The sequence below is a fragment of the Mustela nigripes genome, chromosome 1 (genome assembly GCF_022355385.1).
Source record: "Mustela nigripes isolate SB6536 chromosome 1, MUSNIG.SB6536, whole genome shotgun sequence".
NCBI lineage: Eukaryota > Metazoa > Chordata > Mammalia > Carnivora > Mustelidae > Mustela > Mustela nigripes.
This window is the reverse complement of record NC_081557.1, coordinates 264,317,706-264,342,622: the sequence shown is the minus strand read 5'-3', so window position 1 is coordinate 264,342,622 and position 24,917 is coordinate 264,317,706. Positions and strand designations below refer to the sequence as shown.

Below are 24,917 nucleotides of genomic sequence, written 5' to 3'. Positions count from 1 at the left end.
AATAAGCAGAGAGGCAGACAGAGGGAGAGGAGGAGGCAGGCTCCCTACAAGCAGAGAGCCAGATGTGGGGCTCGATCCCAGGACCCTGGGATCATGATCTGAGCCGAAGGCAGAGGCTTTAACCCACTGAGCCACGGAGGCACACTAGACTTTTTCTGTTTGGAAAAAAGACAACTTCCTTTTCATGTAATGTGTAGGAGAAATAAATGGGAAGTCCCTGGTGGCTCTGAACAAAAGAGCTGTAGATGGGAGACGGAGCAAGTCAGCCAAGAAGCGTCCTGATTGCTGGGGCGCTTGTCAACTTCTGGTGTAAATACTCAGGTACAGTAGTCACAGCCCTGTTGATGGTCTCACTTCTCTTGGTGAGTTCCCTGGGGGCAGGGATCTGTCTGCTTTGCTCCCAGTCACATCCCATGAGCCCAGTGGCGTACGTCAGACACCCATCATTTGCTGTAAAGCAATGGGGTGAGTGGGTGGGGGCGCCTGGGTGGCTCAGTGGGTGAAGCGTCTGCCTTCAGCTCAGGTCATGATCTCAGGGTCCTGGGATGAGTCCCGTGTCAAGCTCCCAGCTCAGCGGGGAGCCTGCTTCTCCTCTGCCTCTGCCCCTCTCCTTGCTTGTGCGCTCTCTCCCTCAAATAAATACATAAGATCTTTAAAAAGATGAGTAGGGAGGAATGCTCTGTAGCTAAGGAATTAAGTTCAACCTCGTGAATAAAACGTGGGTCTGCGGCAGGACCCCTCATATCTGGGCTCTGTCCCGTGCTGGCCTGTTTCGAGGACTCAGGAGCCCGCAGATGAAGCGGGAAGCCCGCGGTGCTGGGCAAAGACGCAGGCCCTGGACATCACCCGGTGTCGCCGCCACTCTTACACCTGCCCGTTCCCTCCAGCAGGGGGCGCAGTGGGGACACCTGGGTGCACCTTCACAGAGGGCCTTCAGCCCCGCAAAACACGGGCAGGTTCCCTGGACCTGGAGCCCTCGTTCCCGCGCCCTCTCCTGTCTGTCCCCCCTCTTTCTCTAATATCAGCCCCCACCATGCTGTTGTCTCTTCCTTTTCCTGGGATAGAAAGAAGGAGAGAAACTCTGGCCCCTGTCTTTTACTTTCCAAAGCATTCCCTGAGCCCCAGGTGTCAGCCCTCCCTTTTGGCATGCAAGACGCCTCCTTCTGTGTTTCCTGGTAACCTGTACTCGGGCTCTCTCTCCGCCCCCGAGACTGTGATCTTCTCCAGGGAAGGGGTCTGTTTAATGGCACCCGTCTGTGTGCACGGCTTCCAGGGGAAAAACGGGGGGCCCTGAAGCCCCGTGCCACCTACCCTTTCCTCGCGGCTGGCATCCTCGCCGAGGCCGCTCAGGACGTTCTCCACGCGGGCCAGGCGCCCCGAGAGGGACAGCAGCAGGTTGACCACCTTGTCCAAGTCCCCGATGAACATCTTATACTTGTCAAACTCGTTGGGCTTGCAGAGCTCCTGGATCAAAGCCTCCACCTCTTCCCCCAAGGCATTATTGAGCTTGATGTCCATCAGCAGACTCCCTTTCGCTTCCCGGAGGGTCTCAAGCTTGTGAGTGAGGCTCCCAATGAGCTCGGCCTGTGATGACAAAGGGGACACACAGCAAAGCTTGGTCAGTGGCATTGCCATTGCAGGGAGGACTGACCTCTCCCCGCCACATCTTGTCTTCAGGGCTCAGCTGAAGGTCCCCTCATCTGTAGGGACCGCCCCCAACGTTACGCCACAATATTCTTTCCTTTCCCTGAATGTCTGCTGTTCTCTCAATCTTTCCCTTGACTATAGTCACCTCGTAATGTGTCCAGTCCTCATGCCACATATGCCGCTGACTTCCAATGGGCTTGTTAACTCGGTTTTGAAAGGCTTTTCAAGACATGCTCTCTTTTTGATCCTCACAAATAGGCAAATAGGGTAAATATTTCTTGTTTTACAGGTAGAGAAGCCAAGAGTTGAAGGAATTAAGGGACTCGCCCCAGGTCAGAGAGCTGAGCGGACTAGGAACGCTAGTTACCATCGAGAGCAGTTACTGTGTGCCACGAACCACACGCGATCATCTCCTTCAGTCGCCCCAACAGTGGTGCTGGAGGTACTATTTGATCCACAAGTGCAAGCAAAAGAGACACACTTAGGTGAGGGGATGGGCCGAGGTGCACGGACCATCAAGGGGCTTCCCTGAACTCAAGTCAGCCTGCTTTAACAGCGACCTTGTATGTCTGCCCTTGGAAATATTCACCGGGACCTTTATCAGAAGTCAGCCCCATGATCTTTCCACTGCACTGTCTTCAGTTGCCTGAGCTGTATAATTTGCCACCCTTATTGCAAATTTCTATCTGTGCAGAACAATTCGGCAAATATCCGATATATTTAACTGAGGGAATGAAGTACAGGTCTTAGTGGTTTCAAGTTTGACATTTCTTTTTCTTTTTTTTTTTTTTTTAAGATTTTATTTATTTGATAGAAAACTCACAAGTAGGCAGAGAGGCAGGCAGAGAGAGGGGTGAAGCAGGCTCCCTGCTGAGCAGAGAGCCCGATGTAGGGCTCGATCCCAGGACCCTGAGATCATCACCTGAGCTGAAGGCAGAGGCTTATCCCACTGAGCCACCCAGGTGCCCCATTTTTGACGACATTTCTATTAAATGTCTACTACTTTGCTACAAGAAAAATTAAACTTTGTGATTTTTTAAATTAGGCTTTTGTTTTTCTCTTAGCCTAAGGTAGCCAGATGGAGAAAGAACATAATCTTTTTTTGGTTAAAACCTATTTCTTTAGTGACGCTTGGGTGGCTCAGTTGGTTAAGCATCTGCCTTTGGCTCAGGTCATGATCTCAGGTCCTGAGATTGAGTCATGCATCGGACTCCATGCTTAGCAGGGAGCCTGCTTCTCCCTCTGCCTGCCGCTGCCCCTACTTGTGCTCTCTGTCTGACAAATAAATAAAATCTTCAAAAAAAAAAAAAAAAAAAAAACCACCCTATTTCTTTAACCACTAAAATGGTTCTAGCTCAAAAAAATTTTTTATGCATTTATATAAAACCAAGCCATGTGGCATCAGTTGGAAACTTGGTAAAAAATAATCACAGGTTTTTGATGTTAGAATAAATCTTCATTTTTAGAGGAAGAAAAAGAAAGTAGAAAAAGAAAACATTTGGACTAATAGAATTGAAGGGCTCTGAGGACTTTCTGTACTATTTCTATAACATCACCCGAAAATGCAATAATCACAATGATAAGGGCGAAATATTTATTTCTCCATGATGCACCCATCTTGAAGCTGGGCCATTGGGACACTCCAATCTTCTGGTCTAAGTAAAGTGCATAATGTCCTTGAAATGTCCAAATTCTGGCTTACATGGTAACAACTTGTCTCTCGACTTGCCTAATCCCAAAGGCTAAGGGTGACTAAAATATCCCCATCTGCTGCACTAACTCCTCATAGCTTACCATCTCCAGCTTTCCTGTTTGGTTAGGACAAAGTCAGTCAAGGATAATTTTAGTCGCGGAAAAAGCCGTGCAGTCTATATGACTTCCCAGTGGAGGAGTCTGAACCCAGAAAAGTGCAGGTGGGAGAGAATATTGCTTCATTTTCCTTATGTTCTCCTGGAAAACATACTTTCCAAAAAAAACCCCTACCAATGCTGGCTGGCAGCTCTGGTGTCTGCCTGCTGCGCGGCCAGCTGAGGAGCTGGGGCAGAACACCGCGCAGAGTGCACCGATCCCGCTCGGTGAGGCCGTGCCGAGGAGGAGAAGAGCACGGATAGAAAGCAGGAGGGAAAATCAACACTGCCTGCGGTTACCTCTTCCCATATTCCCGCTGGACACGGTTGAGAGAAGCAAATGTCATTACTGTGTTCGGACAGACAGCGAGAGGCTGACCCGCGCATGAAGTCAGGCCCGACTTACAGGCTGCACTTCCCGGCTCACCCCTCGGGGTCACCGGACCGCCCTGCTACGGAAAACCAGTTACCCCAAACCCAAGGAGGCCGGTGACCGTGCAGCAACACTGCTGTACTCCAGCGTCACGAAAAGGTCTCTGATGATTTACATGTTGCGAGGTCCATGTTAGCCTTGTGTCTGGAGTAGTTTCTAGAAAAGTCTTTTAAAAAACTAGTAGAAAGGAAAGTGGGTAATGGCCTCGTGTTTTTTCTTTTCTAGAACTAGGACATCTTTGGAAACCAATATTGTGTCATTGGTTCTGGAACTCAAAGCACTTCTGTTAATAATTGTAACGGGTATCGTTAAAATTCCTCACGGTGGCCTCAGAAGCTGGTATTTTAGGGACAGGCGTGCTGATTTTGAATTTTTGAAGGAACAGAGACCACTTAGGAGAAGTCTGCCCTGGTGCGTTGGGCTGGGTTTCTGCTGGACTCGGCTCACCAGGGCTCTCGGGCTCCCACACAGCACCAAAAGGGCTTCTCAAGCGAGTGTGGCCTGGGGCTCACCCCCCAAGAACGCGACACAGCGAGCAGCAGGCAGGGGTCAGGCTCAGCCATCTAATCCTCTGTCTGTCCTCTGCGCTACACCCTGTTTTGGTCTCAAAGACACCAACGCTGGCCAGAGCCGCAAGCCCCGCTATGGCAACTGACGTGTACGCGGGGGCTTGGTGGCTTGAGCAGGAACGGAAGGGGACGCGAGTGTCTGCGGATGACACAGGGAGGATCCTGCGGGACGAACCAGGTCCCCCTTCATGGCATTCGGATTTCTGAAGGCTCTTCGCTGGGCTGTAATGCGACGTATTAGCACATACGGCCAGGCTGGGGTGTACAGTTACTGAGCAGTCACACCAGTCACGCCTGGCCCTGGCCCAAACGGTGCATAGTTGGATGGCATTTTATTTATCTTTCTAATTAGCCTTTACATTTTGGAAATTTGGCTTTAAAAAATGCAGTTAAAAGGGATGTGAGTAACTGAAGGCAACAAGGGGAAAGTTGGCTGTACTCAGCCACCGTTTCTCTGCCGGGCAGCCCTCTTCAAAAAATAAAAAAAGCAACCAAAGAAACTCTAGCAACTTCTATCTGCAGAATTCACTGTGGGAGAGACAATAGAGGTCTTTCTGGAGGGGTCTGTTTTAGCAACATACTCGTATGGAGCTACTTAATTTGCAGAATCACTGAAATTTATTCCTTTACCTCCGCAACGGGTGTAAACCGGTAGGTCCCCCTGGGTGAGATGCTATTGATAAGGCTCCAGCGCTAACAGACCCTCCCTCCCACCTCACCATCTGCCTGCAGCAACCCTGCTGGGCCCCTTCCCCACCGCTTCCCTGCTGCAGGAGCCGAGGCTCTGATGGAGAACTCAGCAGCGGGTAAGCCACCCGAGCCTTTGCGCCTCTGCTTTCTCACTCAGAGCCCGGGGATAACACCACCTGCCCAGAGCTAATAATGTTGGAACGTTAAGCTTCTTTTCGGAGCCAGGCACCATATACGTGTCCCACTATTTGAGAACTCACGGTGGCCCGATGAGAGAGGGACCTTCCTCATCCTGGTTCTATTAATGAGGAAAGTCAGGTGGACAGAGGTTATTGCCGGAGTCAGGTCGTCTGGCTCCAGGGGTCAGGCTTTTCGTCACTGCCTTAAAATAGTTTCTAGAAAAGTTAGGAAGCTCAAATACAATAAAGCTTGCACAAGCATTCTGGGACATATACAAGTGTTACACACTTTCACGTTATTACTTTCTGTGCTGTCATTGATTCGGGAACAGTGCGAACGGCACAGGCCGCTCACGGCAGCGTGACGCCTGCGGGGGTCACCTTCTGCCCTACGCGACAACCCCTTTTGCCTCCTGCGCAGGGCTTTGTGCTGACAGTGTGGCCGGTCAGGTCACTACTAACGCGGCTGGCCTCTGCCCGTGGACCGTCTTCACGTCAAGTAAGAGTAACTGCAGACTCCCAGCCGCCAGGGTTAGGGGCAGAGGGGAGTTGAGGCTCCTCCTAGTAAAAATGAGAAAGACCAAGGTATTTCACCCGTCGGCTTTGTTGTTGTTTCTTGGGTTGGTTTTAAATGGGAGGATCTGGGCAGTAGCACACGGTTGTTTTCTCAGCTGAATTTCATCCCAGAGAGAAAAGTCAGGGGTGATTTTTGTCCCAGGGACAGAACTGGGATCAAACCTCCACTCCCTGCTGGGTGACCCGAGCAAAACAGAAGGATCCTGGGGACTCGACTGCCCTTTCAAATGTTCTCTGGCACAGCCAAGAGTGGCTCTTTCTCGTTCCTTTCCTCGGAGCAGGGCCTGTCGGCAGGACGCTGTCCTGCTCACCTAGCACGGTCTCTTGGCTCTGGGTGTCCGGCATCTCTGACACAGAAGAAACAGTATTGAGTCTCTTTAAATTCAACTAAGCCCACCATCGTCCCTCCCTAAAGGCCCTCCCTGTTTTCCCGGTTTCAGTACGGCCAGTCCCAGGCCCGGAGCTCGAGAGGCAGCCTTGACCCTCTTCTCTACTACGCGCCGTGTCCCATCTGTCCCCGGTCCTGTCCACTCTGCTCCCCGCGCCTCCGTCTGTTTCTCCCGGGGCCCAGTTACACAGGAAGCATCACGTTCCCGAAATGGCCTCCCAGCCACCGCCTCTTCCTCCGGTCTTCCTCCACAGCTGCCAGGGACGGTTCTAAACCGCCCGTCTGCCCCAGCTGTCTCCCTCCTGGAACATCTTGGGGAGGGGGAGGAGCGAGAAATGTGTGACCTTGGCCAAGGTCAAGGTACAGCTCACCACAGCCTCCCTCCCCGGATGGCACAACTGAGCCCCGGGACTCTGAAAGGGGCTCTGTCACGCGAAGTGCGGCCGGGTGCCGGGGCAGGGAGCCGACGGTGAAGGAACGGCCCAGAACCGGGCCTAGTTTCCTGCCTCCCCCTTTATGCTCTTGCTCTGACCAGGGCTGACTTGCACACAGGGTGCGGCAGCAGAACTCTGAGGAAAGCCCTGCCTTTAAAACAAGAAGACCAGAAAAGGGGCCTCTGTGAGCTCAAGAATGCGGGGAAAATCCTGTTTGGACCATCCTTTTTTTCTCCTCCTAGCCCTAGTGCCCAAGAGTAGACTCCCTGAGCTGCACGCTGCAGTGATGGCTCAGGCACTGAAAACCCTAAGGAAACCTTCTTTCTGTTCCGAGGCACTGGCCTGAACAGTGTGAGGGGAATCCCCCGTTTCTTCTTTCTTTTATGGAGGGGGGTCCCAGTCATGCAGAACAGCAGAGCAGCACAGGCGGCTATAATCAGAAGAACTTACCTCCCCAGCCAGAGGCCCAGGCAAAGGGGCTGCCGGGAGCCAGGGAATGTGGGGGAAAATACCAGACAAGAGAGAGTTAGAAAGAAGATCCCCAAATTCTGTGTACAAACTGACACTGCCTACGCTCAGACTCAAGGTGCATGTGTGTAGGACAGACCGAAACCAGCACAGAAAAGGCCGTGAGAACTGAACTATATGATAGAAGCAACCACCCAAGTCCCAGGCTAACCTCTGAATGGCGCATGCTTGGGACAGCACAGCAAAGGCTCTGAAAATGAAAGTGATATTGGAGCCTGCACCCAAAGTTGGGGCAGAACTTATAGTCTGAAGCTGGATAGTCTGTCTGCCAAAATAAAAACAAAAAATCCATTTGGAGGATTTTAACAAAACTCAGGATCTCACAACATAATACCCCAAATGTTCAGAATACAAAATTTCCCAATTTAAACACACACACACACAGTAAAACTGTGAGCAATTCCCAGGGGAAGACCATTAACAGGTGCTAGCCCCAGTGCTGGGATTACCAAAGTCCTTAAAATAGCTTTTAAAACCTTCCTCCAAAGTAAAAGTAAACACCCTTGAAATGAGGACAGAAGTTGTTGGCAAAGAAATAGACACTACCAAAAAACCTAACTGAATGGAGGATGCTTGGATGGTTCAGTCGGTTACGCATCTGACTCTTGATTTCCGCTTAGGACATGATCTCAGGGTTATGAGATCGAGCCCCATGTCAGGCTCTGCTCAGCACAGAATCTGCTTTGATTCTCTCTCTCCATTCCCCACCTGACCCCTCTACCAACTTATTCTTGACCTCTCAAATAAATAAAATCTAAAACAAAAAAAGTAACTGGAAATTTGGGATCTAAAACCTAATTTGAAATTAAGAAAATCACTGGCAGAATGAAGACAGACCTATAGAAATTATCCAATCTGAACAGAGCTTCAGGGATTCGTGGGGCAGTATCAAAAGGTCTAATATTTGTGGTACTCGAGTCCCAAAAGGAGAAAAAAGATTAGTACATAAAAAACATTTGAAGACATAATGATGGCTGAAAAGTTCCTGAATTTAGTGAAAGACATAAATTTACAGAATCAAGAAGTTAGTAAATGCCAAATAGGAGAAACCAAAGAAAATCAGGCCCACGCAGATCATAATCGAACTCCTGAAAACCAAAGATACAGAAAAAAAATAATTAAAGCAGCCAGAGAAAAACAACACATGGCATATAGGAGAAACAATATTTAAATGACTGTGCATTTCTCATCAGAAACCATGGGAGTAAGAAAGTGCAGCAACAATTCTAAATTGCTAAAAGAAGAACAGTCAACTCGGAATCCCATATCCAGTGAGAATATCCTCCAGGAATGGCAGCGGAATAAAGACATTCCAAGACTAAGAAAAGCTAAGAGAAACTGTCACCAGCGGACCTATTTTAAAAGAAATGCTGAATTCTTCCAGTCTGAAGGGATGAAAGACCACAGAGGAATCTGGAACTTGAGGAATGAAGAACAGCAGAAAAGTGCAGCTGAGAGCCATCTGGGTCACCGATGATCTCTTGGGGAAAGCCAGTTCTGAGGAACAACAGATTCGTCTTGCCTTTTGAAATATTCCGCTAAGTCCCTAAGCCAAAACTTCTGGCCTTCAGAACAAAGAATCATGGGATCTGTTGAAGCAGATTTTTGCCCAATAGATACAGCAAGGTTAGGCAGATGATTTAAACTTCTAGTTATTAGACCATCTTTAGTTATGTTCAGACAATGAAAGGGTTTCATCCTTTAATGCTTACATTTACTGGGAACGTGATAATCCATCATCTATGATGTTTACATAAAAACACGTTAAAATAGAATTGAGCTCAAAGGCTAATTTAATTTTTAAAAATATTAATTTTAAATTGGGACTCTAGTTTCCACAGACTCCTAGTGAATTTCATGCCTAGAAATAGAGCTTAGGTTATTAATAACTTTAAATATCAGGTAACAAAGTATTACCTTACAAAAGTTAGTGGAAGGCTGTGCTCTACCTTGGAACAATCTTGACCCAGCATCGTTTTTTAAAATCAACCTTAGAAAAGTTTGTTGTATGTGCATCAGGAAGGGAACTGCATTTTCAACTCGATGATGCCTGCCACGTCACTTAAAACACATCTATTTTGTTTCCAGATCAGATATGTAAATGCAAATGACACCAGTGAAAATCCTGCCACACACGAATAAGCGTGCAGTTCATTCAAAACCTCTCCCAGGGTCTTCTGTCCACCTTAAGATCCAAACTCTCCAGCCTTTCACACAGAGCCCCGCATGGCCTCCATGACCTTCTGGGATCCATCACCTTCCTGTGTGATCCTCTAACTTTGCTAATTTCTAAGTGAGGCCGGAGGCTTTTTGTTTTACATCCCAAAGTATCAAACTGCTAGCAAAAGCTTTCTGTGGCACACACGCCCTCCCTATGTTTCTCCAGGTCTTTTTCCAGGCCAGACCCTTTGTCTTGACTTCTCCTCTTGCCCTGACCCCTTCTGACCCATTCTGATAACTTGGGTGTAAAAAGTGGCAATTCAGGTGTGAGGAAGTTTTGTGGAAATAAAGGTGATGTGGCCCCTATGAAAACAGGGCCCACGCCTAACGAGAAGTGCTTAGTACGTGGTAACTCCTGTACCTCCTGTGAGTATTAATCCTCTGTGCCCTAATATTTTCGGTTTAAAAATACTTTGGCCACATAATAATCAGAGTGAGAGGCTGATAATAAAGTGATAAAAATGCGTTTTTTTTTTTTTAAGCAATGAGTAATTTGTCCCACTGCTACTGTAAAATAGGATGTGTTTACCTGCAAAAAATAAAACCCCCAAACCTGTCAAATATTCAGTGAAAGGGCACATGACACCCCGGTACCTGTAATGGTGTTTATAGCGCCCCCCTATGGGACAAATACAGACAGCCCAGAGCAGGCGGGTTTTTCCCCTGACTGGAGGGCCCATTAAATGGGGGCCTTTGGCGGCACTGGAGTAAGGGACATGCCAGAAGGTGTGCCATGAAGCAGGTGTTTACACAGGAAAACCTTGGGCTGGGAGAGCGTGGTGATGGGGTGGCCGCATCAGCCGGAGCCGGAGGAGCGAGGGCAGTGCGGCTGCTCTGAGATCCCTAATCCCCCCCGCCCCCCCGCCCGCCCCACGACTCCCTGCTCCCAGGGTCTGTACCCTGCGGTCTCAATCCACGTGGAAGCTGGAGAGCTTAGGGACCTGGAGAGTAAGTGAAACAGAATCACGTAAGAAAGCTGCTCCTTGGGGCGCCTGGGTGGCTCAGTGGGTTAAAGCCTCTGCCTTCGGCTCAGGCCATGATCCCAGGGTCCTGGGATCGAGCCCCACATCGGGCTCTCTGCTCCTCGGGGAGCCTGCTTCCTCCTCCTCTCTCTCTGCCTGCCTCTCTGCCTACTTGTGATCTCTCTCTCTGTCAAATAAATAAATAAAACCTTAAAAAAAAAAAAGAAAGCTACTCCTGGACTTGGTACCACGGAGAGCCACTCACATTCCAAGCGCAGCAAGGGACGTGCTTTAACAAAGAGCCCTTTCTCGGGATCGAGGCCTGCCGGGTCTGAAGGGCTGAAAGTGCAGAGGCAGGCGGCCCCTGTGGGGCTGCAGGCAGGAGCGTGGGAGGCGAGAACGTGCTCCCCTGCAGGCACAGCTGGGCTTAGAGCACCGCGGGTGCGGGAAGACAGGCGGCATCACAGTCATTTTTAAAATGCTTTGCATTTGAAACTTCTGCAGGGCTCTCCCTGCCGGCTGCTAACTTCCAGGGGTGCTTCCAAGCCCTTCACCAGGCGCTGCGGAGAGCACTGGGGGACCCGGAGATTAACACCACCTTTTCTCACGAGCGTCTTTGGACAGTTGGTCTTTTCCCTTAAGGTTTCTACATTTTCCAGGTTCCGTGGTCCTTCTGACCATGAAACATGAAATGAAAATGACACTGACCCTGGGCACCGCTGGGCAGCCCTGAGCACTGGGTCTCTGTGTTGGATTAAGAGTCAGGGAACCTGGGTTCAGTTTCAGCTCTGCAACCTCTAGGAAGGGACCCTCACTTGTGTCATCTATAAAAATTGCGAGTGACAGGAAAGCTGTGAGAAATCACTAAATGCCATGAAGTCGAGTGTCTGGTGACAGCATGGGCGGGGCTGCTGCTGCACAGGCCCTTCTTCCTCTCCTGCCCCAAGGGGCCAGGAACCTTCCTAGGACCCTGGCTACCTTCGGGGGGAGATCAGAACACAGCCCCCCGTTCTTTACCTTCTTTTCATTGACGTCCACCTGCTCCTCCTCCTCGCTCACGTCCGCCGGCATGGCCTTGATCTTGTTCAGGAGCTCGGCTTTGGGGGCAGACACACGGTAGTAGGCCGGGCAGTTGACCAACACGCCCACCGCTTCCCTGTCTTCACCCCTGCATCGTAAGAACAAAAGAGTACACAGCACGTTCCAGAAGCTTCGCTTGACCACCTGCTGCTCCTTCAGAAATGTGTGAAAAATTCTATTCAGTCCCTTCCCAGAAATTACATGAATAAATATTTACTGATGAGTGAGTACTATGCGTAGGGCTCTTGATTCCAGGCAGACGTGCGCTGGAAAATGCCAAAGGCAATACTGGGGGGACTGGGAGTCAGGCCTGCGCATCTCCCCGATGCCTCTGGGGGAGTCCTGTAGCCTGCCTGTGCGCTTCTCCTTCTGTGAAAAGTGTAAGAACAATGCTGACTCCCTGTTTCTCAGGGGGGCCCCGGGGCAGCTGTGACGCAGTGAACGTGGAGGTATTTTCAAGGGGCTGCGCCTCTCAGACTGCAGTCTTGGCCTTCCAGGGTCACAGAATCTTCCCGACCCCTGCCGTAATTGTTGCCTGGACGCGTAGCATTTTTCCTTCTCATGTGAGCGCGCTATCCCGGATGCACCCAGGAAACCTACAGCCTGCTGGTCAGTGTGGACGAGACGTGAAGTTGACTCCTTAGTTACACAGCAGGGGTGCCAAGAGTTTGGAGAACAAACCAGGAATTGAGAAACCCGGTATCGAGTCAGCGTACTGTGTTGTACTATACCCAAGCGGTCTCTCTGGGTATGAGTCAGGGGCTACCAGCTGAGGAAATGGTGCCACGGGAGCGGGTTCGGTTCTCCTGGAGAGGTACGTCAATCTGGTGACTTAACATCTAGGCCTACATTTTGCAGTGGCATAAAGACCCACCAAAACAAGTCATTTTTACTAGTCTCCGGCTTGCTAGGACTGTTCTAAGCAATATGGTTTTGTGTTAAATATTCTAAGCAACATTTAATTCACTTAACTGAAAAAACTGGAAAAGGTCTTCTGGAACTGGAAAAGGTATACTTTTCCACCCAGATATACTCATTGCATAACAAATCGGCTTCTTGAGCATTGAACTAACTAACCAAGCCTCCCAAAGGCTGTTGGCCAAGTCGCACACACAGCAGGACAATGGTCCTTCCCACCAGAAGAGGGCGCAGGCCACCCTCTTGAAATTCCTCCCGCGGGTCTCGGGGCTGCAAGTTAGGTGACTTTTCTGTTCACTTCTACATTGAGAACACGAGCTCTCGAGATGATGCTAGGAAATGCTCAGCTGAGGATGTATCTGTAAGTTACTTTGGCCTTTCTACAGCAGGAGGTCAGAGAACAGACCGGATGGCAGGTCCTGACCTTGATCTGCTACAGACGCGCATAGTTAAGGGACCGGCACACCCACAGAGCCTCCTGCTTGGGTCGCTCATGGAGCCCAGCGGACTGGCTGGCACGTTGGAGGTACTCAGTAAGCGTTTGATGAACACATGACCCGGGAGAAGTCACTTCACCTCCGTCAGTCTCTGCCAAGTCTGAAGCGTCGGATGGACAGAGGGACAGTTCAGGCCTCAGACTAGGAGAGGCTCCAACCAGCTACCCGAGAGCTCGTAAGGACTCCTAACTCTTCCTCCCCCTCCCGCAAGTCAAAGCATAGTACTCTCGCTAGTAATTTAGTTAGGACCAGTTGGAAATTTCTGAAAGGCAAGACCAAATTTAGATGAAACGCTGTTTTCATTTGGTCTAGAAGCCACTAACTATGGAGTTCCAGTCCCTCAATCTGCATAGCTTACACTGAAGATTAAAAAGAAAACAAAAACCACTTTAAACCTTTCCCAAGTTGGCCTTGAAGGAAATCAAATATGCAAGAAAATATTGCAATAACCCAGGAGTAATCAAAAGAATGACAAACGCAGACCCCGGTGACGGGGCGCCGGGACGCGTCGCGCCGCAGTAATGGCGGGAGCAGAGGCTCCGGCCGGACCCAGCAGTAACAGCGCGCCCACGCTCAGGTCCTCCTGGGTTTTCAGGACGAAGCGAACATCCAGGCTTTCGGAAGGTGGCTGTCGGGGTCGTGAACGAGCCCCTTTGTCCCAGCTGCACCCTTCCCACAGTCTGTCTCACCTCCGCCTGTAGGCGGTCTCAGATGTGCTCACCCCTTCCCCTGCCCTCGGCACAGACCCCCGTGGGGCTCTCGATTACCACGATCCTGACCAAGAACGGACAGTTGCTTGTTCCCCAAGCTGGGGACACTGCAAAGTCGTTAAGAGGGCAGACACGGTCATGGTGCCTCGTTCAAATCCAGAGGCCGCCACTCACGTGCTCTAGGCCCTCGGTGGGGCGCGGTCTTCATTTCTCTGTGCTTCCAAGTTTCCTCACTTGTAAAAGGGAGATAAAACTAGGAGCTACGTCAGGAGGTTCTTGTTGAAAACTGAATCAGAAACTGCTCACACGAAACACCAACACAATGATTCACACGAAGAACTGAGCACTACGAATGGTTCGAAGGGCCGTCACCACCACTACTACTGTTTTTGTTGTAGGGCAGGTGCCTGGTGACTCACGGTCGGTCTGTCCCACGCCCCACTCCTCAGAGCCATTCAAAGGCTGTGATGGAGGGTCACTCTCGGGTCAGAACCTCTGGAGGCAGGAAAACATCACGTAAGTTGTCCTAGACTTACCACCACCCCCGTGGAAGGAGTCTCAAACTCAGTCTCTGCAGGCATTCCCAGGGACTTACCTCTTGCTTTCGTATCCCACGCAGGTGACAGTCCTCTGCGTGGCCTTTCTCTTCGTGCTGTTCTCTTTCAGCAAGCTAACATCTCGGGGAAACAAACCTTCCATTAGGTCCATAGTTGTCTTCATTCTGGAGTCTGGATCCAAAATGTCTGCCAGGGATTTGTCTTGGTGGACGATTTCCTTGGCCAGAGCCTCTGTGCGGATGTCTTCTGAGGACTTCTGAGAGCCAGAACTGACATTGTTTTCGAAACCTTGAGTGCCACAGACGGGGTTGTTGATGGGAGCTGGCTGCCCGGGGCTTGGCTGCTTGCCAAGAGCCCCATCAGGCTGGGGCAGAGCACCCGTGCTGGAAGGGGGGTTGGTCCCGTTGGCCTCTGAACCCTTGACAGAAGTTTGGGATCCGGAAGCCGGTGTCTGCCAGCCGGCCGAATGGACTGTACTGGGAATGGACCTTTCCTTGGCAACGGTCACCTCGGCAAATTTGCTGGAGCTGCCGGGGATATTACAAAGAGAAGGTAGAAGAGGAGTCAGCAGAGAGGCAGGAAGACTCAGGGCTGTTGCTTCTCACATGAGGAATGGAAGGACAAGGTAGTCATGCTCTGAGGTTATCATCCCCCAAACTGTAGGGTCCTAAAGGGCATCCCCCTCAGCCCAGCGCTGGTCACAGGGAAGCTGCGTGACTTTGCACGGGGGGAGGGACCTAGTGGGAATTCAGTTGTGGTGGATGTTGCAGTGAGATTCCAGAGCTTTCTGAAAGGTCCCGGGGAACAAAGGGCAGTGGTGCTACATCCCTCCTGGGGTGTCTAGAGGGAGCTGCCCTAGAGGCAATGTGTTCTGGGGCTCGGAGATCGCCTGTCCCAGGGAGCGTTGGTTTGGAAGAGCTACCACCCCTTCTCGTGGCTTCCACAAGATTTTCCCTGAACATAACTGACCTTTAGCTCCGTTCTTTGTCCTCTCCAATGGACATGGAGCGACTCTGGAAAGAAAGCTGAGCACAGCCTGGCTGTAGCCCAACCTCTTTTTCTCTGGAGTGCAGCTGCCTCTAGGCTATTCTACGCCTCCCTCTCTCCCTCTCACACACGGCCCCCGCCTGTTTCTAGCACGGGGGGGGGGGGGGGGGGGGGCAGGTGAGCCTGTTTTAGGTCGACGACGAGGGGAGGCCCACGGACACCCACAGAGAAGCCGTATTTTCCAGTGTCGGCTCCATCAGTAATAAAAGGGACATTCTTGTTTTCTCTGTCTTCCTCCTCTGCCCCTTTAACCGATCAGGAGCTCAAGCAGGGAAGAGAGATGTCGCCCCCTTGGCACTTATCACGCCCTCGGAAACTGAATGCCGCCCCTCGGCCGCTGGGGCTCACTCTCGTCCCCACGGTCCCCGTGCTGGGAACTGGCTACTAAGGCAGCGACCAGCCAAAGTACACGAACGACCCCGTTCTGCCGGTTTCATCACTCGAGTCTATAGGGTCCCCACACCAGGCCGCTTCTGTGGCCAGCGGGAGGAGGGTCTGGGGAGGCCGCAGGGTGACCATCTCTTACCAGATGCGCCCTTTCGGGCCTCCGCGGGGGCTCGCCCTGCACGGAGTCGCCCGCTTACCTGGGACGGGGCCCCGTGGGAGCCTCACTGCCCGGCGCCGCGGCGCACACAGCTTGGGGAGGAGGTGGGGGAAAGTCGTCCAAGCCGTCCGCTGGGGTGTCCTGGCTCCGTGCAGGCGGCGGGGGTGGGGGCAGCTCAAACGTGGGGCAGGAGGCGGCCCTGGGGTCCGAGTCCCTCACAAACACGTCGTCATCGTAGTCCTCCCGCGGTGGGGGGGAGGCCTGCAGGGCGGACTCCGATATCCGGAGGGAGATCCTGCCCGGAGCGCTCGGGGTTCCGAGCGGCGAGTCGTCAGGGCCGCTGCCCGAGCTCGGAGGGGCCCGCTGTGCTTTGTGGCGCTGCGGGCTTGCACACTCGGGGGACGGCGAGGCCTCGGGGAGGCCGTCCTGCGGGGCCGCGGGGGCCCACTTCACGCGGGGCGGGGCGGGCCGCGGAGGCTGGGAGACCCGCCTCCTGGTCGCCTCCTCTGGGCTGTCGGGCTCGTGGCCTCTGGGACGCGCAGGCTGCACGGGGCTGTGACCATTGCTCCTGTGGGTCGCCGCCAGCGTGTGGGGCGGGAGAGGCTGTGGCCCTGCCTGACCGTCCCTTCCAGCAGGCTCATCGGCCGCAGCCCGCGAGCTCAAGGGAACAGGGGCCGGCAGAGCCGAGCCCAGTGGGGTCAGGGGTGCGGCCCTGGGGTCTGTGAGATGCCCCGGCACTCCTGTGGGCACCGGCCCCGGGCAAGGCGTTGTTCTGCTAGCCTGCCTCTGCGGGTCCAGGGGTCCGGGACATTGGCTGGGAACAGAGGCTCCGCCAACAGCTTTGTAGCCCGGACCACCCCAGCGAGGGCTAGGATGGAGTCTGAGCAACGGCATGTCCTCCCCGCCTCTTTCGGAGCAACCGAGCGACCTGGAGAAGGACACAGACCTGGGGTTACCGAGTGGGATACAGACCTGGGGTTAGGGAGCAGGACACAGACCCAGGGTTGGGGAGCAGGGGTTGGGGAGCAGGACATAGACCTGGGGTTAGGGAGCAGGACACAGACCCAGGGTTATGGAGCAGGATACAGAACTGGGGTTAGGGAGCGGGACACAGACCCAGGGTTCCTGAGTGGGACACAGACCCAGGGTTACGGCTCAGAAGAAAGGGGCAAATACTGAACCCAGAGTTCATGACAGAGATGGGAAAGCGTTTAGGGAAAAGGAGCCCAGAGAAGCTGCGTACTGTCCCTCCGACTGCTCGTACAAAGAACGGAGTTTTTTAAAAAAAACGCCAGATAGGCATAAACCCCTACAGGAAAATGTCAAATGGCCGACTTGGGGCCACAAGGCATTTCCCATTATTCGCTCTCTCACTGCCCCCTTCCCCACCCCCCCAACCCCCCGCAGCACACAGATCCCGCAACTGGTGGCTTTGCAGGGCAGGCCTCAGGATACAAAAGCAAACAGGTACATTTCTTCAGGCCTTTTTAGGACTCCTTTGGGAAAAAGAGTGCTGCCTTAGTCTCTCCCAGTGGGCTGCCCCTGGGAGAGGTCTGGTGGGAAAGCATCTGCGTGGGCTGCCGAACGTGGAGGTTTTATTTATCATTTTCCTTTAATCTCCGAGCGTTTTCATTTTTTAGAATGGAAAGTAAGAAGGAGGGGGAGAGTCTCACCCAACGAGCTAATAAGCCATGATCTCTGTAGAGAGAGATCGACCACAATGCGCAAATAGGGCACATGGTGATTTAGACACCTGTCCTCCACCTCGGCTCTGAGGACAACCCCAACAATTTCTAATACTTTTGTTATTATGTTCTAAAGGGAAAACAAAACAGAAATCTGCAGCACCGCCTGCTGCCGCGCAGGAGTTAATAAAATCGATCTCCAGCAAACCCACCCTCGTTTGAAAATCCCGCATTTGGAGCTCTCGGGATGCCCGTGAATCTGGAGAGCAGATGGAACTTTTCATCTTACAGATCCAAGTCCTCAGGGAGCTGTGGCTCAGTCCCCAGGCAGAGCCCCAGCACAGGCCTGCCATACACCCGCCCGCGCGCCAGGCCGGGAGAACGCGGCATATGGAAGGGAAAGACGGCAAAGAACCAAATTAGCTTCTCGTGATGTTGTTTCTGTATCACAACTGCAGACGGTTAAGGGCCCGTCTCTCTCAGACGCGACTCTGCCCTTCCCCTGAAGTAGCCTTTTCATGTAGAGGCGGTTTCTTCACCGAGAACCTCTCAGTATTTAAGACCGGCTGCTCTGTCCTTCCTGGCGCGTTCCCAAACGGGTGAACTGAAAACCCAAAGGCAGGAGATGTGCTGGGAACTTTGCTCCCGTACTCATGGCGGAATCCTCGGGACCTGATACAAAGCACCCTGTCCGCAAATGTCTGTTAAACGAGCTGTACCTCTGCCCAATTGTTCAGACAAGGATATAAGCGATTTTTACACTCAACGTCCTCTAATAGGACACGGAATAAGTGGAATCTGTTTTACTGACTAACCTGTTATGTATATGTTTGTTGGCTAGTTGGTTTTGTTGTTGTTGTTGCTGTTTTTATCTCGGAGAACTGTCTACTCAAGTTCTTTCCGTCATTAAGGTATTTGATTTTTGTGGTTGAGTTTCACCTTTGACTTCAGATGATTCTCGTTCGGCAGTGCTCTAGGTCACTGTTCGTTCTCCCTTGTCTCTAGCTTTTAAGCAATGCACTGAAACTAACCAAAGTTCTGAGTCTCGCCTTGAAAACTTTCTTTACTTGAGGCACAACTCTGGGAGGAAAAGCACATAGTCTGCTAGGATAGAAGGTAACTAAGTACCCACTTTCTGACACCATGTGGGCTGCTTTTTTTTTTTTTTTTTTTTAAAGAGTGAGAGGGCATGAGTGGGAGAGGAAGGGCAGAGCGAGAGGGGGAAGCAGGCTCCCCCTGAGCAGAGAACCCGGTCGGGGCTCGATCCCAGGACCCTGAGATCATGACCTGAGCTGAAGGTAGACGCTTAACCGACTGAGCCACCCAGGCACCCCTTGATGGCAGTTTTAAACTACCTTTCCTATTTCCTATTCCTAAGGGCCTGAAAATTATGATTTGGGAGCTTTATTTTTTACCTCCTGTGCTTCTGATACGTTTGTCTTGCTCTGTGAGGCTGTTCACGAGACGCCCATACTTCTCCTGTGCTCTAGTCACCGCACCTGATCCTCTGCGCGCAGAGCCGGAAAAGAGCCCACACGGCCCCAGTGGTGAGGCCTCAGCGTTTGCTCCGTGAACCTTTCTAAGGCTAAACTTACTTGACGTCAGCTACTGCCTCAAAGTGCACATTCAAAACCTATTCCGAGTAAGTATCATTTTTAGAGAAAGTCATCTATAAAGGAAAAATTTTAAAGTTTCCTATGGCCTAGACAAACTGAAAAGGCAACGCACAATACTGTGAAACATCGTAATGTCACATTTCCCTTTCTGGTAGAGCGGAAGAGAAAGAGCAAAGTGCAGCATTCACAAGGCAGAGAGCCTCCGAAACACACGGACATACCTGGACCCAGGGGCAGCCGAATAACACGGATCCTTCATGAGACCAAAGCTGTTGTTTTCCCCCAAAACCACATCCTTGAAACACAAGAAAGGCACAGCGTTACTACCAACAAACAGGCGTTTAAATTTACCAAGAGGGTGACAGTAGAAAGGAGAGAGAACGTTTATCAGAGGCCTACTAGTGTCAGGCACCAACGAGGCACTGTCGCATACTGGCCGCTTCACCCCCAAAGCCCCAGGAACTACTGTTAACCCCAGGGCACTGAGGAGGAGACAGGCCCAAAGCCGTTGCCCTTCCCAAGGCCACAAGTGGCAGGCCTAGGGTTTGGGCCTTGTTCTGTCTCCCCAGGGGCCTCTCCTCACAAAGACATGTTCTAAGCAGAAGTCTGATGACGGTCACCCCCAGGGTTCAAATGACCCTGCACGCGAAATAGAGCGATGAAAATTCTTTCAAAGGACCATACTTTTGAAACAGCGATAGGGAAACATGGGAGATGACAATACAAGGATAGTTTATTGAATTTAGCAAAAATCTCAAATGTTTTCAGTTATAATGAGAGAAGAGATATGAATCTGGCTTGTAATCAGGTTTAAGTATTTTCTTTTCAGGGAAAAAAAAAATTTCACCCACAAGTAGGGTAAGGTATCAGTGACTTTGGCAACTTTTCAGGGGTCATCATTACTTATATTTGTTTTTAATAAGGATGTAGATTGGTTTCCTGAAAGGGTGGTAGGTGAGGTTTTTTGGTTTTTTTTTTGGTGAGCTTTTGATAGTACAATATTTGGCCCATGTGAACAGGTCCTGATGAAAACAATGATCTTGCTACTGATAATACATTTAATTTTTTTTAATTTAAAAAATGTTTTTTTTTTAATATTTTGTTTATTTATTTGACAGACAGAGATCACAAGTAGGCAGAGAGGCAGGCAGAGAGAGAGGAAGGGAAGCAGGCTTCCTGCTGAGCAGAGAGCCCCATGCGGGGCTCGATCCCAGGACCCTGGGATCATGACCTGAGCCGAAGGCAGAGGCTTTAACCCACTGAGCCACCCAGGTGCCCCTGATAATATATTTAATTTTTAATTATTTATAAATAACAGAAATTAAATCCATATGATCCCTACACTTAAGTGTGAGCAACTTACTTCACCATTAATCTGTCCAAAGGGCTACTAACTTTCTACCTTTTTTTTTTTTTTTTTTTTTTGGCCCAGTCAGTGGTAAAAGCACTAAAAGGCAAACAAAAAACAAAAAACAAAAAACAACCCCCAAAACAAACAAACAACAACAAAACACCGATGGTGGTAGTAGACCTGCAGGAAAAACACACACATAAATATCGTGGATCGCAGCTATCCGTCATGGCATTTCCGGAGTGCCAGCCACGTACCGGAAAATCCCCAAACTAGGTGCGTGGAATTGTATCGGGCACCTAATGATCCCTCTGTGATTCGGTCTACAACAGTGAGGAGAGGGCAGGTAACTGCTGCTCCGTAACCCACAGTTCGAGTCGAGGAACCAGCGTTCAAACCACGATGGCTTCAAGCCCAACATCTTTCCTTGGAATCTTAACAAGTGAATGGAGGCTGGCAGCTTGAATGGTTTGAGAAAAAGAAGTTCCATGTTTCTCCAATTTGCTCAAATATCACTCTAGGGACTGGGGATTCCTGCTCTCCACGAAACCCTCCGGTCCTTTAAAATCTTTCCCTGTTCACCCCCTCTTGACAAAAACGTGCAATTAACTGAGAATGCTTCTAGATCCCCTTTGAGTTCCTTGCCCACTAACAATTAAGTATATTTTCCCATTTTCTTTTTTCCTTTGAATTTCAGTATGAGAATGAGTTTAACTTCTGCAGTCACATGAGTTGACCCTCAGAATATCAATCTTAAGTTGATACATGGGTGTGCACAGGTCAGACGCACTAATAGGCCATTAAGAGACCTCTCTAAATCTATCGATTACAGTATCATTTGCACAGAAGTCTAATATAGTATAAGCCCAAGGAAATCAATTTGTGCCACATTTACTTGCGCTGATTTGGGCATAAATTAATTGCCAAAGAAGACTTTACACTTCTTACCAGTTTATAGAAAATAAAGTACTTACAGCAATGGCGATGGGAGAAATATGAGGGTTAGAGTTATTCCAATAGACACTTGGGTAAATGTCTGTTTGTTTTTGTCAGTTATCTGACTTCTGGTGACTGATTTAAAAATACCCCTGTTCTTAGACTTCATTAGGCATAGCAAACTTAAGACTTTATCATAAACCTGAAGTCTGTCGAATCCCGATGCTTACTCTCGCTTCGGGTTCGGAGTTAGATATCTTGCTATCTCCGTGGCCAGGGAAATAGGAAGACAGTAGTATTCGCCTACTGTGGATATCAGTTTCCAAGTATCTGCTAAAATGAATTAGGAATCCATTTGAGAAATCTTAAAATTTTATTTAAATGGGAATGACAGTAATCAAGAAATGTTAAAATGAAATCAATTCATTGGCTTGAAGTTTTCAGATAGATATTTAACTCTGCCACTTCCTATACCCAGTCTTTTTTTATTCAAGGAGGGAGCATGGTGTAGGGACTCGCAGAATCTGGAGTCAGACAGCAGGGGGTCAAAAACCTCATTCCCACTACATTGGGCAAATTTCTCACCCTTTCTGTGTCTCGGATCCTTCAACTGCAACACAGAGACAACAGTATCTCCTTCTTTGCATATATGTGAGGATTATTTTTCTGCTTATAAAACATGAAGAACATGACTGATATGTACTTAGTAAACATTTACTATTATTATTAGCTATTTGTAACTTCACATTTCATGGAAAGGTGATTCTGTTTATACACAGTTTGAATGGCTGCTTCCTGAGGGGTGCTAGAATGATTTCCAAGCAGCGTTCTACAGAATTGGACGTACATCCAACACGTGGGATGAACTAAGCAATTTCCTCAGCAATTAAACGACTGGCATACTATCACATGGTGAATATCTTATATATCAGGAACTGAGGGCCCCGTAAATAACAGTGAGAGCTAGGGAAACCTCTGACTCAGCATCTGGAAAAAACAACTCCCAGCCAGGAATCTTCTTTCTCCAAAGGCTTCTTTTTATAGCCTTTGCTGGATTCTAAATTTATGCAATGAAAAGGTGTGAATTTCCATCTCCAAAGCAGACATATTTGGGTATTATCTGGCAGTTGTGCGGGGCCCACCCATTTTAAAAAAACGTTAAGTTTTCCGAAGTTTTATAGAAAGCAGAAAGTCGGCAAGCATTTGATGTGTCCTTCAGCTCTATCAATAATATCCATTAGTTCTACAATTACGCTTTTCAAATGAAGAAGAATTAACGGAGAAGTGGTAAGAGGCTGCGTGTTTCAGAGAGGACCATCGGTGGCCAAGGGGAGGCCCAGGCCTGCGGAGGGTCTCAGCAGGTCTCGGGTTCCAAGTAGGGGCAGCCTTCTGTGGTTGTCCAGGGGCAGGAATGATCAGTTTGTATCAACAAGGAGCTGACTTCCATGCTAAACTTGTTTTGGCGGCAGAAACTATCTCATTAATGGACTTCTGAAAAGGAAATGAATCTTTGTCAAAAGCTTATAACATCCTGCTCTAATAGCATCTGGCTGGCAGGAGCGACGGGCATTTGTGCCATGGAATAAGCCAGCCGCAGAACAAGGCTCCATATTTTGCTTTAACTTCGTAGGCAACTAGTTTCTGCGGAGTTCTCTAAAGCTGGGGTGAGACAAATTCTTATTGACTACCTTCATTAAAGCTTAATAATAATGGTAAAGTCTTGAATTCATGCACATAGAAAAACAATATCCTGAAATAATATCCACAGTAATTGTAGAGCCTAGTTTTATTCTGTTTTATTTTTATTTTTAACTAGTTCTACAAATAGGATGGCTGTATGCAGAGGCATGGAGAAGACCTTGCCGTGGCCCAGGTCTCGGGGCAGGCAAAGTCTGGTTGCTGGGCGGGAGAATGGGAGAAGGAAACTCGAGAGCCCAGTCCTGGCACAGTTACAATCTGGGCGCTGGTCATCTGTTTTCAGAGTTTGGAGAAGCAAAGCAGCACAGGTAAAGTATTTCATTTTGAAATATCTTCCCCTTCTGGCTTCAAAGTCCCCAAATTAAGCATTTAGTATCGCACTCTCTTTATTGAAGAGGACGTAAATAAGGTTCTGTATTTCTCTAAAAAAGGTTTTCAAAGGACACATTCAGGGGCACCTGGGTGGCTCAGAGGGTTAAGCCTCTGCCTTCGGCTCAGGTCATGATCTCAGGGTCCTGGGATCGAGCCCCACATCGGGCTCTCTGCTCAGCGGGGAGCCCGCTTCCCCCTCCTCCTCTGCTTGCTTCTCTGCCTACTTGTGATCTCGCTGTCTCTGTCAAGTAAATTAAAGAAAAAAAAAAAAACCTAAAAAAAAAAAAGGACACATTCAGCTGGGAGTTGGAGGAAGTTCATCATTTCTCTACACCACCTATGTTTTAGGTTTATTTCTTAGTTTACTAGACTTGAGACATATTTGGGAAGAAAGTGGAGGAACAGTCCCAGCCATCCAACTAATTCCTGAAGGAAGAATAATGAAATAGAGTAAGAAATAGCAAAAGATGATTTAGTTTTCACCTAAACATTTCTATTTTCTTTAGAGAGCCTGGGAAGAAAAATTGAGAAAATGTTTGGGTTGTTATGCTACTGAAGTGCCATCAAACCAGCTGACATGGGTTTTCGGAATTTTAGGTGGTGGGATGCGGAGCAGAAACTAGCTTTGTGCTTCATTCTCCGGGGAGCAAGATGGTTAATGAAAGCTTATGGAGGGGCACCTGGGTGGCTCAGTGGGTTAAGCCGCTGCCTTCGGCTCAGGCCATGATCTCAGGGTCCTGGGATCGAGTCCCACATCGGGCTCTCTGCTCAGCAGGAAGCCTGCTTCTCTCTCTCTCTCTGCCAGCCTGTCTACCTACCTGTGATCTCTCTCTGTCAAATAAATAAATAAAATCTTAAAAAAAAAAAAAAAAAGAAAGAAAGAAAGAAAGAAAGCTTATGGAGGATGGCTTCCATACAGTTTTTTGTGCATTTATACTGGGGAGAAAATATTTCTGGATATTTTGGAACAGAACATATCTAGATGGGTACAGTATTTTGTTTCAGAAGCAGCGCAGCAAAAAAGGTCTCAGGTCGTCATGTCTGAATCTTTCCTTCTTGGAATCTGTTTCTACCAACTAATACCTCCCACACACAACCCCCAATCTTTTGTCCACATCTTGCCCATCCTTCACAGCCTGGTTCAAATACCATCTCCTTCAAGAGAAGCCCTTAGTTCCCCTCAGTTAGAATTAATCCGTCTCCCCTCCCAGAGCGCATTATCTCTCACTGCTCCAAAGCACTCGCTGGTCCTGAGTCATTTATATAGAAGTTCCTCATCTTCCTCCCTCGGTTGTGGACCCCGGAAAGGTGTGAGCCTTACGTCCTTCTGTGGTTCCCCCAGCCGTGCAGGACAGGGCTTTTCATACCGCACACGCTCTACACATGCTTGCTAAATGACTGACTGCTCTGCTGGGGGACACAGAACGGGAGAC

At 49.7% G+C, this 24,917-nt stretch overlaps 1 protein-coding gene across 5 annotated transcripts in view; it reads right to left on the bottom strand.

The window, feature by feature from the left end:
- Nucleotides 1-24,917, bottom strand: part of SHROOM3 (shroom family member 3) — a 186,453-nt gene that overhangs the window by 2,018 nt on the left and 159,518 nt on the right. For all 5 annotated transcript variants that reach the window (XM_059385439.1, XM_059385407.1, XM_059385415.1 and 2 more), the window contains exons 5-9: nt 19,349-19,422; nt 15,867-16,754; nt 14,274-14,762; nt 11,491-11,641; nt 1,312-1,584 (exon numbers count right to left, since the gene is read on the bottom strand). In XM_059385439.1, coding sequence (XP_059241422.1) covers nt 1,312-1,584; nt 11,491-11,641; nt 14,274-14,762; nt 15,867-16,754; nt 19,349-19,422 — 1,875 coding nt within the window. The remainder of the gene's footprint in view (nt 1-1,311; nt 1,585-11,490; nt 11,642-14,273; nt 14,763-15,866; nt 16,755-19,348; nt 19,423-24,917) is intronic.